This window comes from Ranitomeya variabilis, chromosome 2 (genome assembly GCF_051348905.1).
Source record: "Ranitomeya variabilis isolate aRanVar5 chromosome 2, aRanVar5.hap1, whole genome shotgun sequence".
Taxonomy (NCBI): domain Eukaryota; kingdom Metazoa; phylum Chordata; class Amphibia; order Anura; family Dendrobatidae; genus Ranitomeya; species Ranitomeya variabilis.
In genome coordinates, this window is record NC_135233.1 from 539180889 (window position 1) to 539199290 (window position 18402).

Genomic DNA, 18402 nt, shown 5'->3' on the forward strand with positions numbered 1-18402 from the left:
GGCTAGGGCTGCACTTAAGGGCTAGGGCTGCACTTAAGGGCTAGGGCTGCACTTAAGGGCTAGGGCTGCACTTAAGGGCTAGGGCTGCACTTAAGGGCTAGGGCTGCACTTAAGGGCTAGGGCTGCACTTAAGGGCTAGGGCTGCACTTAAGGGCTAGGGCTGCACTTAAGGGCTAGGGCTGCACTTAAGGGCTAGGGCTGCACTTAAGGGCTAGGGCTGCACTTAAGGGCTAGGGCTGCACTTAAGGGCTAGGGCTGCACTTAAGGGCTAGGGCTGCACTTAAGGGCTAGGGCTGCACTTAAGGGCTAGGGCTGCACTTAAGGGCTAGGGCTGCACTTAAGGGCTAGGGCTGCACTTAAGGGCTAGGGCTGCACTTAAGGGCTAGGGCTGCACTTAAGGGCTAGGGCTGCACTTAAGGGCTAGGGCTGCACTTAAGGGCTAGGGCTGCACTTAAGGGCTAGGGCTGCACTTAAGGGCTAGGGCTGCACTTAAGGGCTAGGGCTGCACTTAAGGGCTAGGGCTGCACTTAAGGGCTAGGGCTGCACTTAAGGGCTAGGGCTGCACTTAAGGGCTAGGGCTGCACTTAAGGGCTAGGGCTGCACTTAAGGGCTAGGGCTGCACTTAAGGGCTAGGGCTGCACTTAAGGGCTAGGGCTGCACTTAAGGGCTAGGGCTGCACTTAAGGGCTAGGGCTGCACTTAAGGGCTAGGGCTGCACTTAAGGGCTAGGGCTGCACTTAAGGGCTAGGGCTGCACTTAAGGGCTAGGGCTGCACTTAAGGGCTAGGGCTGCACTTAAGGGCTAGGGCTGCACTTAAGGGCTAGGGCTGCACTTAAGGGCTAGGGCTGCACTTAAGGGCTAGGGCTGCACTTAAGGGCTAGGGCTGCACTTAAGGGCTAGGGCTGCACTTAAGGGCTAGGGCTGCACTTAAGGGCTAGGGCTGCACTTAAGGGCTAGGGCTGCACTTAAGGGCTAGGGCTGCACTTAAGGGCTAGGGCTGCACTTAAGGGCTAGGGCTGCACTTAAGGGCTAGGGCTGCACTTAAGGGCTAGGGCTGCACTTAGGGCTAGGGCTGCACTTAGGGCTAGGGTTACAATTAGGGCTAGGGTTGGAATTATGGTTAGAATTAGGCCATGTGCACACGGTGCGGATTTGGCTGCGGATCCGCAGCGGATTGATCGCTGCGGAATCGTAGCAGTTTTCCATCAAGTTTACAGTACCACGTAAACCTATGGAAAACCAAATCCGCTGTGCCCATGGTGCGGAAAATACAGCGCGGAAACGCTGCGTTGTATTTTCCGCAGCATGTCAATTCTTTGTGCGGATTCCGCAGCATTTTACACCTGCTCCATAATAGGTATCCGCAGGTTAAATCCACACAAAAAACTGGAAATCTGCAGGTAAAGCGCAGTGCGTTTTACCTGCAGATTTTTCAAAAACGGGGCGGAAAAATCCGCACATAAATCCGGTTGAATCTGGTAAAGGGGTGTGTTGGGATTAGGGTTAGGAGTGTGTTGAGGTTAGTGGTGGAGTTAGAATTGAGGGGTTTCCACTGTTTAGGCACATCAGGGGGTCTCCAAACGCGACATGGCACCCCCATTGAATCCAGCCAATCTTGCGTTGAAAAAGTCAAATGGTGCTCTCTCCCTTCCGTGCCCCGACGTGTGCCCAAACAGTGGTTTACCTCCACATATGGGGTACCAGCGTACTCAGGATAAACTGTACAACAACTATTGGGGTCCAATTTCTCCTGTAACCCTTGGGAAAATAAAAAATTGTGGGCTTAGAAATTATTTTTGAGGAAAGAAAAATTATTTTTGATTTTCACGGCTCTGCGTTATAAACTTCTGTGAAGCACTTAGGGGTTCAAAGTGCTCACCACTGGGGTTTCTACTGTTTAGGCACATCAGGGGCTCTGCAAACGCAACGTGACGCCCGCAGAGCATTCCATCAAGGTCTGCATTTTAAAACGTAACTACTTCACATCCAAGCCCCGGCATGTGCCCAGTGGTTTACCCCCACATATGGGGTATCAGCATACTCAGGAGAAACTGGACAACAACTTTAGGGGTCAAATTTCTCCTTTTACCCTTGGGAAAATTAAACAATTCTGGGCTAAAAAAATTATTTTTGAGGAAAGAAAACTTATTATTTTCACGGCTCTGCGTTATAAACTTCTGTGAAGCACTTAGAGGTTCAAAGTGCTCACCACACATTTAGATTAGTTCCTTGCGTGGTCTAGTTTCCAAAATGGGGTCACTTGTGGGGGAGCTCCAATGTTTAGGCACACAGGGGCTCTGCAAACGCGACATGGTGTCCGCTAACGATTGGAGCTAATTTTCCATTCAAAAAGTCAAATGGCGCGCCTTCCCTTCCGAGCCTTGCCATACGCCCAAACAGTGGTTTACCCGAACATGTGAGGTATCAGTGTACTCAGGAGAAATTACCCAACAAATTTTAGGATCCATTTTATCCTGTAGCCCATGTGAAAATGAAAAAATTGAGGCCAAAAAAAATTGTGTGAAAAAAAAAGTACTTTTTTCATTTTTACAGATCAATTTGTGTAGCACTTGGGGGTTTAAAGTGCTCACTATGCATCTAGATAAGTTCCTTGGGGGGTCTAGTTTCCAAAATGGGGTCACTTGTGGGGGAGCTCCAATGTTTAGGCACACGGGGGCTCTCCAAACGCGACACGGTGTCCGCTAAAGATTGGAGCCAATTTTTCATTCAAAAAGTCAAATAGCGCTCCTTCCCTTCCAAGCCCTGCCGTGCGCCCAAACAGTGGTTTACCCCCACATATGAGGTATCAGCGTACTCAGGACAAATTAGACAACAACGTTCGTGGTCCAGTTTCTCCTTTTACCCTTGGGAAAATAAAAAATTGTTGCTAAAAGATCATTTTTGTGACTAAAAAGTTAAATGTTCATTTTTTCCTTCCATGTTGCTTCTGCTGCTGTGAAACACCTGAAGGGTTAATAAACTTCTTGAATGTGGTTTTGAGCACCTTGAGGGGTGCAGTTTTTAGAATGGTGTCACTTTTGGGTATTTTCAGCCATATATACCCCTCAAACTAACATCAACTGTGAGGTGGTCACTAAAAAAAATGGTTTTGTAAATTTTGTTGTAAAAATGAGAAATCACTGGTCAAATTTTAACCCTTAGAACTTCCTAGCAAAAAAAAATTTGTTTCCAAAATTGTGCTGATGTAAAGTAGACATGTGGGAAATGTTATTTATTAACTATTTTGTGTCACATAACTCTCTGGTTTAACAGAATAAAAATTCAAAATGGGAAAATTGCGAAATTTTCAATATTTTCGCCAAATTTCCGTTTTTTTTTCACAAATAAACGCAGAAATTATCTACCTAAATTTACCACTAACATTAAGCCCAATATTTCACGAAAAAACAATCTCAGAACCGCTAGGATCCGTTGCATCGTTCCTGAGTTATTACCTCATAAAGGGACACTGTTCAGAATTGCAAAAAATGGCCACGTCATTAAGGTCAAAATAGGCTGGGTCATGAAGGGGTTAATAAATATGTCAGATTTTTATGCAAGCTTAGAAAAATTGCAATTTCTAAAAATTACTGAAGGCAATTGACCACAAAAGAAAGTTACCATTTACCATATGTCTACTTACATCAGCATTATTTTTAAAATGTTTTGTACTTTGTTTAAGAGTTAGGAAAAAAAAGTAAAAAAATGGTTGATGAATTTTTAATTTAACTTTTTTTGTTAACACTAATTTAAAAACGACACCTCAAACTGCATTGAGGAACTATGAAAAACTATTCAAGTGCTTCATGAGAAACAACAAAAAAGTAGAATAAAATAGGTAAGTTCATTGTTTCCCAATAAAAAGATGTTTAGCTTAAAGGGAACCTGTCACCCCGTTTTTTCCGTATGAGATAAAAATAGCATTAAATAGGGCCTGAGCTGTGCATTACAATAGTGTATTTTGTGGACCCAGATTCCCCACCTATGCTGCCGAAATATGTTACCAAAGTAGCCATTTTCGCCTGTCAATCAGGCTGGTCTGGTCGGATGGGCGTGGTGACATCGCTGTTTCTTCCCCCAGATCTTGCTTATTTTTCCGTTGGTGGCGTACTGGTTTGCGCATGCCCAAGTTCCGAATCCACTGAATAGGTGAGGAAAAAGAGCGCGATCTGCGCTATTCCCCTGGGGATCGGTGGGGGTGGCCATCTTCCTGTGGCCGCGCGTGCGCAGATGGAGCGCTCTGCTGCCCGGGGCTTCAGGAAAATGGCCACGAGATGCTGCGCGTGCGCAGATGGAGATAGCGGCGGCCATTTTCCTGAAGCCGAGATGCGAACTCGGCTTCAGGAAAATGGCCGCCGCTATCTCCATCTGCGCACGCGCGGCATCCTGCGGCCATTTTCCTGAAGCCCCGGGCAGCAGAGCGCTCCATCTGCGCACGCGCGGCCACAGGAAGATGGCCGCCCCCACCGATCAAGAGGGGAATAGCGCAGATCACGCTCTTTTTCCTCACCTATGCAGTGGATTCGGAACTTGTTTCTCGCATGTGATAATGAGCCCTAATAGTGTTACTCTGGAACAGTGCTATACCTCATATATGGTCAGTAACTAATGTTTGAGCATGCGGCAGGGGTCATAAGGGGCAAGAGCAATCTGTCTTTTTGAGTATTTTTAATAGAATTGAGTGCGTCCAGAATATCTAGAGACCCTGAGGTGCCAAAACAGCAAAATCACTAACAATTGATGTAATTTTGTAAAGTACCCCCCCCTAAAAGGAATTCTTTTCGGGAGATAGTGACCACTCTGAATCCACAGGGATTTTATAATATTGGGCATTAACTCCTTCCCAACATATGCGCCTTACTAGTATTGCTCTGCGGGAGATGCGTTCCCTCAAACAGCAGTACTAGTATGGCACACTGATCACGTGGCCATACGCTGAGTGCCGTGGCGGTCGGGCGCACTAATATGGGGCCGCGGCGTCCTTCCGAGTCCTGCAGGGAGGTGGCTTGTGAGCGCCTACTGAGAACAGGCGTTGGCATGCCACCCCTTACCTGCATGTCAGATCTGCACATTCCGTGCAGAATGTCAGATCAACGATCTGACATTATACAGTGATGTACCATCCTGGAACAATGTAAAAAAAATATATATATTATATATATATATATATATATATATATATATATATATATATATATTTATTTTAATTTCTAAAGAAAAAAGGATCGCTACTTAGAACAGGTGGCGCTATATTCCTATAGCCCTCTTTTTCTCTGAAGAGGCAATTTGCATATTAAATTTCCCAGAGGAGCATTGCACGGCGAATAAGCCTCCTTACCTTGACAAGCCAGAGCTGGTATGTCACTCTCCATAAGGAGAAAGGTTACCCCTTAGACCCCAGTCCAGATCTTCTCATCTAGCCAAATTAGTTCCCATGCTTCGCACTGATGAGAGCCAACAGCCCGAAACACTGTCTGCGAATTGAGATACTGATTTGGCTTTTATCCTAAGTCATATTACAAGACTCGTTAAAGGGGTGATTGTGACTTGTAGGATAGCTACTTTCAACAGGTGGCGCTATAGAGTTTAAGTCCTCTTTTTCTCTGAAGAGCCAATTTGCATATTAAAGAAAAACAATTTTTCCAATACATTTATGTAAATAAAAAAAATAAATAAAAGTACACATATTTGGTTTTGTTGCATCCGTTCTATAAAACTATGCCACTAATTACGGTAACCTTTTTAGTGAACACTGTAAAAAAAAAAAAAAAAAAAGATAAACAACGAGGCAAAACCAGTGCTTTATCATACAGACATACAAAAAGTGCAATAACACACGATCAAAAAGACGGATGTAAATAAAAATGGTACCACTGAAAAAGTAATCTTGTCCCGCAAAAACCAAGCCGCCACACAACTCCATCAGAAGAAAAAAAAAAGTTATAGCTCTCAGAATAAGGCAGTGCAAAATAATTTTTTCTATAAAATAAGTTTTCATTGTGTAAAAGCACCAAAACATAAAAAAATGATATAACAGTGATATCGTTGCAATCGTACTGACCCGAAGAATAAAGCTGTCTTATCAATTTTACCACACGTGGAACGGTATAAAAAAAGAAGAAGAAAAAAAAAAAAAATCCTTAATTGCAGGTTTTTGTTCATTCTATCTCCCAAAAATCGGAATAGAAAGCGACAAAAAAAGTCAAGTGACCGAAAATGGTACAACTAAAAACGTCAGCTCGTTCCGCAAAAAAACAATCCATAGCAAGACTCTGTCGGACGAAATACGAAAAAATTATAGCTCTTTAAATGTGGTGATGAAAAAACGATTTCTGCAATAAAAAGCGTATTTTAGTGACAGCTGTCAAACATAAAAACCCGATATAAATCTGGTATCGCTGTAATGGCACCGACCCGAAGAAAAAAGTCACCTAATCACTTATACGACAAGAGGAAAGATGGAATAGAAAGAAAAACAATTCTTCACATGCTGTTGATTTTTTTCACTCTGCCTCCCAAAGATTGCAGTAAGCCTCGGCACACATTTATCCTGTGCTCTGTGCTGAGCGCTTACACCGGGGTTCTGTGTAAATTTCTGAAAAACGTGATTCAAACAGAACCCCTGGCGGAAGATTCACTATAATGAGGCAGATGAAGGCACTGTGGACACTATCTGAACTGTGATCCAGAGGTGTCCTTTTTAGGATTGTATAAAAGTGCAGTCGGCCACAGTTTTGTGCACTTTTTAAAAGGACACCGCTGAACAGAGGCCAGACAGAGTCCGGAGTAAATCTGCTTCCCCATTATAGTGAATGGATCCCTTGGGAGTTTCATCTGTCACATCACTCAGAGATTTAGAAGGAAACCTAAAAGTAAGTGCTCAGCGTAATTTATCAGATAAATGAGATCCCAAACGTTATGTAAAATGTTCCCAATATAAGCTTCCACTCAATCCAGAAAAAAAAAAAGCAAGATCCCACTCAGATCTGTCATCTGTTAACGGAAATATAGGGGGCTTCCACGTTACTGGTAGCACAAAGGCTCTAGAAAACCTAAACGGCTTCATGCTCCCCAAAATAAATTCAGCAAATTCTGCGCTCCCAAATCCAAATGTCCCCCTCCCTTGAGCCCCAGTGTGACTAAACAACACTTTGCGCCCACATGTTTGACTTTTCTGTAGTGATGAGAGGCCGCCCAAATTTACAGGTGCGTGCCTCCAGAAGCATAAGCTAGGCATAACGAGCTGGGCATAACGAACTGGTCACTACAACGGCAGTTTGCAATTTTCACTTCACAACATCCACTGCTGCCTGTTTCTGGAAAACACCCATGGAGTCAAAATCGTCACTACATCTGAAGATAAATTCCCAAAGGGTTATAATTTCCAAAATGTATTCACTTGAGGGAGTTTCCACTGTTTAGGCACATCAGGGGCTCTTCAAATGCGACACGGCATCCGCTAATTATTCTAGTTAATTGTACATTCAAAAAGTCAAATGGCGCTCCTTCTCTTCAAAGCCCTGCCGTGCACCCAAACAGTAGTATTCCCCCACATACGGGGTATCAGTGTACTCAGGAGAAATTGCACAATAAATTGTATGGAGCAATTCACCTGTAAGCCTTAAGAAAATGCAAAATAAGGAGCTTAAAAAAAATTGGATTTTTTTTTTTTTTTATTTCTATTTCCATGGCTCTAAATTATAAGCTTTTGGAAAAGCACCTGTGGGTTCAAGGTGCTCAATATACATATAGGTATGTTCCCTAAGAGGTCTAGTTTCCAAAATGGTGTCACTTGTGGGGGTTTCCACTGCTTAGGCACATCCGGGGTTCTTACAACGCAACATGGTACCGCTAGTTATTCCAGCATACTTTACATTTAAAAAGTCAAATGGTGCTCCTTGCCTTCCGAGTGCCCAAACAGTAGATTTCCCCCACATATGGGGAATCGGCATGCTAAGAAGAAAATGCACAACAAAATGTATGGTCCACTTTCTCCTGTTACCTTTGCAAAAGTAAAAAGAATTAGGTCTAAAGGAAAATTTTTGTGAAAAAAGTAAATGTTTATTTTTTTCTTCCAAATTCCAAAAATTCCTGTGAAGAACCTGAAGGGATAATAAACTTCTTGAATGTGGTTTTGAGTACCTTGAGGGGTGCAGTTTTTAGAATGGTGTCATTTCTAAATATTTCTGTCATATAGGCCCCTCAATGTCACTTCAAACTTTATGTGGTCCCTAAAAAAAATGGTTTTGCAAATTTTGTAGTAAAAACGTCCTAAAAAAATCTATTTCCAAAATTGTGCTGATATAAAAGTAGACATGTGTTAATGTTATTTATTACCGTAACTATTTTGTGCGATATGACTGATTTATCCACTTCATGACCCAGCCTATTTGGACCTTAATGACCTGGCCATTCTTTGCAATTCTGACCAGTGTCCCTTTATGAGGTTATAACTCAGGAACGCTTCAACGGATCCTAGCGATTCTGACATTGTTTTTTCATGACATATTGGGTTTCATGTTAGTGGTAAGTTTAGGTCGATAATTTTTACGTTTATTGGTGAAAATAAATCGGAAATTTGGCAAAAATGTAGAAAATTTTACTATGTTCACATTTTTTATTTTTATTCTGTTAACCCCTTCACAACATGCCCCGTATTAGTACGGCGCATGTTGTGTCTCAACCCTTTGATGTGGGCTCCGGCGCTGAGCCCACATCGAAGTCACAACATGTCAGTTGTTTTGTACAGCTGACATGTACGCGCAATAGCGGCAGGTGGAATTGCGATCCACCTGCCGCTATTAACCAGTTAAATTCCGCTGTCAAACGCTGACTGTGGCATTTAACTACCGCTTCCGGCCGCACATGCGTGCCTCGCCGACCCCCGTCACATGATCGGGGGTCAGCGACACGTCGGCATAGTAACCAGAGGTCTCCTTGAGACCTCTATGGTTACTGATGCCGGCTTGCTGTGAGCACCAACCTGTGGTCGGCGCTCATAGCAAGCCTGCAATTCAGCTACATAGGAGCGATCTGTTGATCATTGATATGTAGCAGAGCCGATCAGGCTATGCCAGCTTCTAGCCTCCCATGGAGGCTATTGAAGCATGGCCAAACTTAAAAAATAATGTTTTAAAAAAAAAAATGAAAAAAAAAATAAAAATATATAAAAGTTTAAATCACCACCCCTTTCGCCCCATCCAAAAAAAAAACAAAAAAAAAACACACACACATATTTGGTATCGCCGCATTCAGAATCGCCCGATCTATCAATAAAAAAAAAAGCATTAACCTGATCGCTAAACAGCGTAGCGAGAAACAAATTTGAAAAGCCAGAACTGCGTTTCTTTGATCGCCGCGACATTGCATTAAAATGCAATAACGGGCGATTAAAAGAACGTATCTGCACAAAAGTAGTATCATTAAAAACGTTAGCTCGGCACGCAAAAAGTAAGCCCTCACCTGACCCAAGATCCCGAAAAATGAAGACGCTATGGGTATCGGAAAATGGCGCTAATTTTTCTTTATTTTTTTTTAGCAAAATTTAGATTTTTTTTTGTCATCACTTAGATAATAAATAACCTAGACATGTTTGGTGTCTATGAACTTGTAATGACCTGGAGAATCACAATTGCAGGTCAGTTTTAGCATTTAAAGAACCTAGCAAAAAAGCCAAACAAAAAACAAGTGTGGGATTGCATTTTTTTTGCAATTTCACCACACTTGGAATTTTTTTCCCGTTTTCTAGTAACAAGACATGGTAAAACCAATGGTGTCGTTCAAAAGAACAACTCATCCCGCAAAACATAAGCCCTCACATGGCCATATTGACGGAAAAATAAAAAAGTTATGGCTCTGGGAAGGAGGGGAGCAAAAAACAAACGCAAAAAACGAAAAAGGGCTGCGTTTTGAAGGGTTTAAACCTGAGATATGTGACACAAAATAGTTAATAAATAACATTTTCCACATGTCTACTTCATATCAGCACAATTTTGCAAACAACATTTTTTTTGCTAGGAAGTTATAAGGGTTAAAAGTGGACCAGAGATTTTTACAACAAAAGTAACAAAACTATTTTTATTTTAGGGACCACCTCATATTTGAAGCCAGTTTGAGGGGTCTATATGGTTGAAAATACCCAAAAGTGACACCATTGTAAAAACTGCACCCCTCAAGATGCTCAAAACCACGTTCAAGAAGTTTATTACCCCTTCAGGTGTTTCACAGCAGCAGAAGCAACATGTTAGGAAAAAAATGAACATTTAACTTTTTAGTCACAAAAATGATCTTTTAGCAACAATTTTTTATTTTCCCAAGGGTAAAAGGAGAAGTTGGACCCCAAAAGTTGTGCATGAAAATGAAGGTATCAGTAAAGGAAATAAAATCAAAAGTCTTTATTTGGACAAGTAAAAAATTAAGCTGCTTGACAAACCGGTGAATACCGAAGGAAGGGATGTCTTGAGTAACTGGACGCGTTTCGAACACGTATAGTGTTCTTAGTCATCAGCAGCTGGATACCTTCATTTTCATGCACAAGTACATGGCGTCAAGCAGAGACGTTTCCGTGCTCGGATCAAAATTCTCATGGGCTGTGAGAATACCATTATAAGGGTGAGCTGAATTATTCGCCTTCTGTATGGCACTATAGGGCTGGAGGACATGATCAGAAAGATCAGCTCCCCCCGTGTTTGTTGTACCCCAGGGCACAGTCCGGTTTGTGGACCTGTGCTGGGGTACCTCAAAAGGTTGTGGCCGTGGTGCTGGGACCATGGATTGCTGTCAAGAAAAAGACGTCCCTTTTCTCTTTGAACTTGACCACAAGCATGTTGCCGCTACATTGGGCTCAGCTCTCACTCTTTGGGAGAGTCTGCTCAATTAGCAAAAAAGGGAGACACCCTCTGGTTTCTGCGCACAGTACCGCAAGCTGTGGTAGCTCTAGCAGAGAGGGATTGAAAGAGTGGGATACTTGTATAAAAGTTATCAACGTACAGATGGTAACCTTTATCAAGTGGGTAGATGAAATCCCACACTATTTTCCCACTCACCCCCAGAGCAGGTGGACATTCTGGGGGCTGGATCCTGGTGTCCTTCCCTTGGTAAACTCTAAAGCTGTGAGTGTACCTTGAGGTACTCTCACACAGCTTATAGTTTTATCCCATACCTCGCCCTCTTGCTGGGCAGGTACTGATGGAACTGAAGCCTCTATTTGAAGTGGATGAGGGATTTATCCACAGAAATTTCTCTTTGGAGAAAGTACACTTCAGCAAACTTGTTGCTGAAGTGTTCGATAACCAGCCGAATTTTGAACAGTCTATCAAAATTTGGGTCATCGCGGGGAAAGATATCCATATTGCCCCCAAAATGGAGACACTTACGAATCGACTCAAAACGTTTGCGAATCATAACCATGCCATATATTGGAGTTTGATATAAAGTATCAGTATTTCAGCGAATTTCTGGTTTCTTCACAACCCCCATGTGAAGGACCAGTCCCCAATATTTCATCATTTCTACGGAGTCAATGGGACTCCAAGTAGAAAATGATGAATTAGGGTATTCGGCAAAAAATTGCAGGGCATACAAGTTGGTTTGCTCTACCATAAGGCTCAGAGAAAAAGACTTTGAAAAATCAAGAATCCGTGAAGCAGAATTTTCAGGGACGGGGGTCCAGTTGGGGGCACTAGTGCTAGGTTGGGCATGACTAGAACTAGGTTGGGGCTTACTTACACTTGGCTGTGGGACTACTCCCCCGGGCTCCGGACCATTTCTCGTCCTGCGACATCTTGGTGGTGGTGAGTCCGGGGAAATCGGACAGCAGGGGGGAGCGGGGAGCAGCAGAGGGGAGTACCAGATGGCGGACTGGCGGCTATCAGGAGGTGGCAGTCAGGCGGCAGGCAGGAACCTCACTCTCCAGCTACCACAGAAAGGATGAAGCTGGAGAGTGATGGCAGCCATGTTTCACTCCGCCCCTCCACATCTGATTGGAGGGATAGCGTCACATGGAAACAGAGATCACGGGAGCAAACGTGGCCGGGAGGGGGGGGGGGGGGGGGGAGGGGGGGGAGGTAAGGGGCATAAAAGATAAAAGTTTGAAAATCGCTAAATGTTTCAATGTTTGCCAAATTTCTGTTTGTTTTTTTTTACGAATAAATGCAAGGCATATCAAAGAAATTTTACCACGAGAAGAACTCAGAGTCGCCAGGATCCATGGAAGCGTTCCAGAGTTATGACCTCATAAAGTGACAGTGGTCAAAATTGTAAAAACTGACCTGGTCAGGGAGGTGAAAACGGACTTTGGACTGAAGGGCTTAAATGAAAAAATACTTTGTTTTCAGTAAAACATTGCTTTATCCCCAAATTTTTCATTTGTTCAAAGTGTAATAAAAGAAAAAAAAAAACATACAAATGTTGTTGTGCAATTTCTCACTAACGTGGCAATGCACCCTATATGTGGCCAGAATCTGTTTAGCAGGGCTCAGCAGGAAAATAGCACCAATTGTCTTTTGAAGCAAAAACTTGTCTGGAGTTGTGTAAACCAAATCACATGAGTAAATGAGAGGGATGGGGTCAGACAGAATCCAAAAGGGACTCACTCAATCTGCCTCAATATAGTGAATAGTAACATTTTGTCTGAATCCTGTTTTCTTTTTTTTTCTTTTTTTTTTGAGATTTAGAAAACCTGACTTGAAAGGGATCTACAGGTTTGTCATGCAAGTCTAGGGCTAGTGAATGCTCACAGCACGCAATGTCAGGATTCTCCGTTATTGGGTGAAGATGGTCATGTACAATAAGCATACTCTTGGACACAATCCGACTAGACATACAAGTGAATTGAGTGCATGTCTAGTTGCAACATGGCGAAAGAATCCAATTGCATACTTGCGGTCTTGGCACAAAAGAATCCTGACAGCAAGTAATATGTGCGATGTGATTATTCACAAGTGTTTGCAGACTTTCATGCCGAATCTAGACAAAAAATATTTGCTTATTGAAGTGCACAGGATAAATACAAAACTTGACTTATTCAGATTTTTGGAGGCAGAGCAAAAAAATTAAACAGCAGTCTAAGAATTTTTTTGCTTAATTGCAATTCACTGTGCGGTAGAAGTGAGAAACAATTCCTTGGGACAGTAAGATTACGGCGATGTTACATTTATATATTTTTTCTAGAACTTGATGATTTCACACACTAAAAATGATTTCATTTTTTTATTGAAATAAATAATTTTGTGCATTGACATTCTATGACTTATTTTTTGAAGGTTAAGTTACCATGTTGTAGTACATATTTTTTTTTTTCTATTAAATAGAAAGTGTAGTTTACATTTTTTTTTTTTCAAAGTACTTACTTTCCTATGAACATCAGTAAGTATCAGAAACTCTGCAGATAAATCTAGGGAAGCTTTTAATCCTGGTAGGACACTGGAGTTAAAGGGGTCAGGAGAAAACCTAGCAGAAAAAGAGAATAAGTTATTAAGTTATAAATTTCAAATCAAATGAATTTTTCAGAATAAGGCTACTTTCACATATCAGGCTTTTTGTTTCAGGCACAATCTGGCAATTTTTGGAAAAAACAGATCCGTTTTTTTTACGCCGGATCAGTTTTTTCCCATAGAATTGTATTGGTGCCAGATTGTGCCTGATGGCCAGACGTTTCATCCATTTTTTTCCGGATCCGTCCAAATAGTCGTTTCCGGCGGAAATGTCCACTGCAACTTTTTTTTTTGTCCGGCGAAAAAAAATGCACAGTGACGGAACCGCCCAAAAACACATGAAACGGAGATGTGGAATAATGAATCCAGCACCCGGATCCGGTTTTCAAAGCATTTTTCCATACATCATGCAGATTTTCGGTTCTGGGGTCTCTCTCTCTCTCAAAACAGGAAGTCAAAAATCCATGCGCATTAAAGAAGGCCGGATCCAGCGCATCTGTTTTTCACAATTTGCGCCGGATCCGTTTTTTTTTTACAAATTGGCTGGATTTAGCCTGAAAACAAAAAACTGATGTGTGAAACTAGCCTAAGCCATTGTGTGTAAATGGGAAAGAACACTTTCTGCATACATCAGCAGAGAAAAACACAAATTACATCTACAGAATAGGGGAAAGAAGCAACAGCATGTGTGAAAAAGACTTGGGTATATGAATAGATCACAAACAAAATAAAATCGCACTCTGTAGCACTATAGCATGGAAACATGAAATATATGAAATTTGAATTGCATTACTGCACTAGACAATATGAAAAATTGAAAATACTTAGCACATAAATTAAACAGTCGTGGGGGGTAATTTCATATCTTTCATGCTATAGCGCTACAGAGTTCTACTTTATTTTGCTGGTTATATATGGAAATGGCAACTCTTAAGGTACCTTCACACGAAGCGACGCTGCAGCGATAGCGACAACGATGTCGATCGCTGCAGCGTCGCTGTTTGGTCGCTGGAGAGCTGTCACACAGACCGCTCTCCAGCGATCAACTATGCCGAGGTCCCCTGGTAACCAGGGTAAACATCGGGTAACTAAGCGCAGGGCCGCGCTTAGTAACCCGATGTTTACCCTGGTTACCAGCGTAAAATCTAAAAAAAACAAACAGCACATACTTACATTCACGTCCCCCTGCGTCCACTTCCTGACTGACTGAGCGCCGTACAGTGAGAGCAGAGCGGTGACGTCACCGCTGTGCTGCTTTCACTTTCACTTTGCGGCGCTGAGTCAGAGGAGGAAGCAGACTGCAGGGGACGCAATGTGAGTATGTGCTGTTTGTTTTTTTTACATTTTACGCTAGTAACCAGGGTAAACATCGGGTAACTAAGCGCGGCCCTGCGCTTAGTAACCCGATGTTTACCCTGGTTACCAGTGTAAAATATCGCTGGTATCGTTGCTTTTGCTTTCAAACACAACGATACACAGCGATCGGACGACCAAATAAAGTTCTGGACTTTATTCAGCGACCAGCGACATCACAGCAGGATCCTGATCGCTGCTGCGTGTCAAACGAAACGATATCGCTAGCGAGGACGCTGCAACGTCACGGATTGCTAGCGATATCGTTATAATGTCGTTTCGTGTGAAGGTACCTTAAGTAAGCACCTGTACACACATTATTTCTGTTTGGAAGTGGTTTTGATTAAAGATCACAGACTGCACATGAGTCAACAGTGTGATGCAGCAGCAAAAATAGGTTTTTTTGTGTTACTCACCGTAAAATCCTTTTCTCCGAGACGCTCATTGGGGGACACAGGACAGAGGGTGTATGCTTCTGCCGCCAGGAGGCTGACACTAAGTAAACATGAAAAAAGTTTAGCTCCTCCTCCGTCATATACACCCAGACATTGGCTACCAGAGAATCCAGTTTGGTGCAAAAGCAGTAGAACAAAAAACGAGGAATAGTATAACAGCATAAATACAGAAAACTTATGTCTAGAAAAGACCTACTGCCTGATAAAATTCAGAATCAACAGCAGCCATCAGGCTACCAGGGAGGGAGCTGTGTCCCCCAATGAGCGTCTCGGAGAAAAGGATTTTACGGTGAGTAACACAAAAATCCCTATTTCTCCTTCGCCTCATTGGGGGACACAGGACAGGGGGATGTCCTAAAGCAGTCCCTGGGTGGGGAATTAACTCACCGGTTATAATTATCCAAGCAGCTGGCATCATAAGTGCGTTACTGCTGCCTGAAGAATCCTCCTACCCAGACTTGCATCTGCAGAGATCTGGGAATGGACATTGTAATGTTTGGCAAAGGTATGCAGACTAGACCAAGTCGCGGCTCTGCAAACCTGTTCTGCCGAGGCCTGGTGCCGAATCGCCCAGGAAGCCCCCACTGCTCTAGTGGAGTGGGCTTTGATTCCAGCCGGGACCGTCATGCCCTTGGCGCGGTAGGCCTCCTGAATAGCTGAACGTATCCACCTGGCCAAGGTAGATTTCGAGGCCGCAAATCCCTTCCTGCAATCCTCTGGAAGGACAAACAGAGCATCCGTCTGTCGAAAGGGAGCTGTTCGAGAAATGTACCTCATCAGCGCTCGCACTAGGTCCAACGTATGGAGAGCTTTTTTCCATACGGTGCGTCGGTGCCGGACAAAAAGAGGGAAGAACTATATCCGCGTTAATGAAATATTGCCTTGCGCAGGTGTGTACTCCGGAGGACAGAGAATGAACTTCAATCCAATATTGCGGCCAGCATGCAGCCAGCGGGTAAGGAAAGGATGAATCAAACACCCGAAAACCCCGCCCATATGACCCAAAACTGGTCCCGCCAAATTCAGGTGACAGGATCCCTTTAAGGAAACCTCCTGAAGAGGTTCGAAAGGAACATCCTGTAAAGCCCTTAAAGGGCCACCGTCACCCCCTCCAGCCGTTATAAACTAAAAGAGCCACCTTGTGCAGCAGTAATGCTGCATTCTAACAAGGTGGCTCTTTTAGTTTTTGATTCAGTTAATCCCTCAATAAAGCGTTTTAAAGTTTGCCACAAATACCTGACTTTGTACCTGGAGGCGGTCCGAAGCCTCTTCTATGAATCTCCCAACTGCCGTCACTCTTCTCTTCAGGGGCGATGGTCGCCGCCCCCTTCGCGCTGTTTCTTCTTAAATCCAGCGCCTGCGCTGTGCGTGCCTGCCTGGGGCAGGCGCAGTCTTCATTGTCAGTCACAGCTCAGATGCAGTGTGCCTGACTGCGCCTGTGCGGGCAGTGTTATTCATTATGCACAGTGCGGGGCTGGCATTCCTGGGCATGCGCACTGCGCTGTTCAGGCGCTCCCCCATCTCGGACGCTCCCCCAGCTCCCCCGCCTTCCAGCATTGTTATTTGCGGCTGCCTCATTACAAACGCTGGTGAGGATTAGTGTATATTGCGGCAACCTGCATCTGAGCTGTGACTGACAATGAAGACTGCGCCTGCCCCAGGCAGGTACGCACAGCGCAGACGCCGGATTTAAGAAGAAACAGCGCGAAGGGGGCGGCGACCATCGCCCCTGAAGAGAAGAGTGACGGCAGTTGGGAGATTCATAGAAGAAGCTTCGGACCGCCTCCAGGTACAAAGTCAGGTATTTGTGGCAAACTTTAAAACGCTTTATTGAGGGATTAACTGAATCAAAAACTAAAAGAGCCACCTTGTTAGAATGCAGCATTACTGCTGCACAAGGTGGCTCTTTTAGTTTATAACGGCTGGAGGGGGTGACAGTGGCCCTTTAAGACCAAATTAAGGTCCCATGCTTCCAAAAGAGTTTTATAAGGAGGGACCTTATGAGCGACTCCCTGAAAAAAGGTCTTTACCTATAGGTTAGTAGCAATCCTACGCTGAAAAAGGACCGAAAAGGCTGAAAAATGCTTTTTAAGAGTACTTGGAGCCAGCCCTGAATTCAGGCCTGCCTGGAGAAAGGCAAGAATATTTGGAACGGAAAAATGCAGAGGAGGCAACCCTCGCTCTCTGCACCATGAAAGAAAAACCTTCCAAGTGTGATAATAAATCCGAGCCGAAACGTTTTTTCGGGCACTGATCATGTTATCAGCCACCTCTTGGGAGAACCCGGCCTGAGTTAACACCCAAGATTCAACGGCCAGGCCGTCAAATGCAGGACCTTTGAGTTCTGGTGGTAAATCGGCCCTTGAGATAGAAGATCTGGATGGTCGGGGAGCCGCCACAGAGCTCCGGCGAGAAGCTGTACCAGGTCAGCATACCACGACGCCGCGGCCAATCCGGGGCGACCAGAATAGCTGGCACTCCTTCTGACTTGATTTTCTTGATTACTTTCGGGAGCAGTGCCAGAGGGGGAAAAAGATATGGGAGATGAAACTGGCTCCAGGTCAGAACTAGTGCATCCACGGTGATTGCCTGTGGATCTCGATAACGGGGCGACAAATCTGGGTACCTTGGCATTCCTCCCGGACGCCATTAGATCCACGTCCAGAGTCCCCCATAGATGGCATATTTGCTGAAACACCTCGGGATGGTGAGACCATTCCCCGGAAGCCAGACCCTGCCGACTGAGGAAGTCCGCCGCCCACTTCTCCTCGCCCGGAATGTGGACTGCCGAAATTACAGTGATTTCTCTCGGCCCAGCACAGAATTTGCTTTACTTCCTGCATGGCCGCCTTGCTGCGGGTGCCCCCCTGATGATTTATGTATGCCACGGCTGTGGCATTGTCCGATTGAATCCGGACAGGGCGACCCGCCAGAAGATGATGGAAATTTTGTAAAGCTAATCGAACTGCCCGAATCTTCAAGAGATTGATAGGAAAAGCTGACTCCGGGGAGGACCAGCGCCCCTGAGCAGTGTGGTGAAAGAACACTGCTCCCCAACCTAGGAGACTGGCATCCGTTGTAACCACAAGCCAATTGGTTGGAGGGAAGGGTTTCCCTTTTAGAAGGGAAGGGCTGTTTATCCACCATGAAAGCCTGCCTGAC

At 44.1% G+C, this 18402-nt stretch overlaps 1 protein-coding gene across 3 annotated transcripts in view; it reads right to left on the reverse strand.

The window, feature by feature from the left end:
• EDC4 (enhancer of mRNA decapping 4) overlaps positions 1-18402 on the reverse strand; it is a 1216007-nt gene that overhangs the window by 849600 nt on the left and 348005 nt on the right. For all 3 annotated transcript variants that reach the window (XM_077288123.1, XM_077288125.1, XM_077288126.1), the window contains one exon: positions 13349-13448. In XM_077288123.1, the coding sequence (XP_077144238.1) occupies positions 13349-13448 (100 nt within the window). The remainder of the gene's footprint in view (positions 1-13348; positions 13449-18402) is intronic.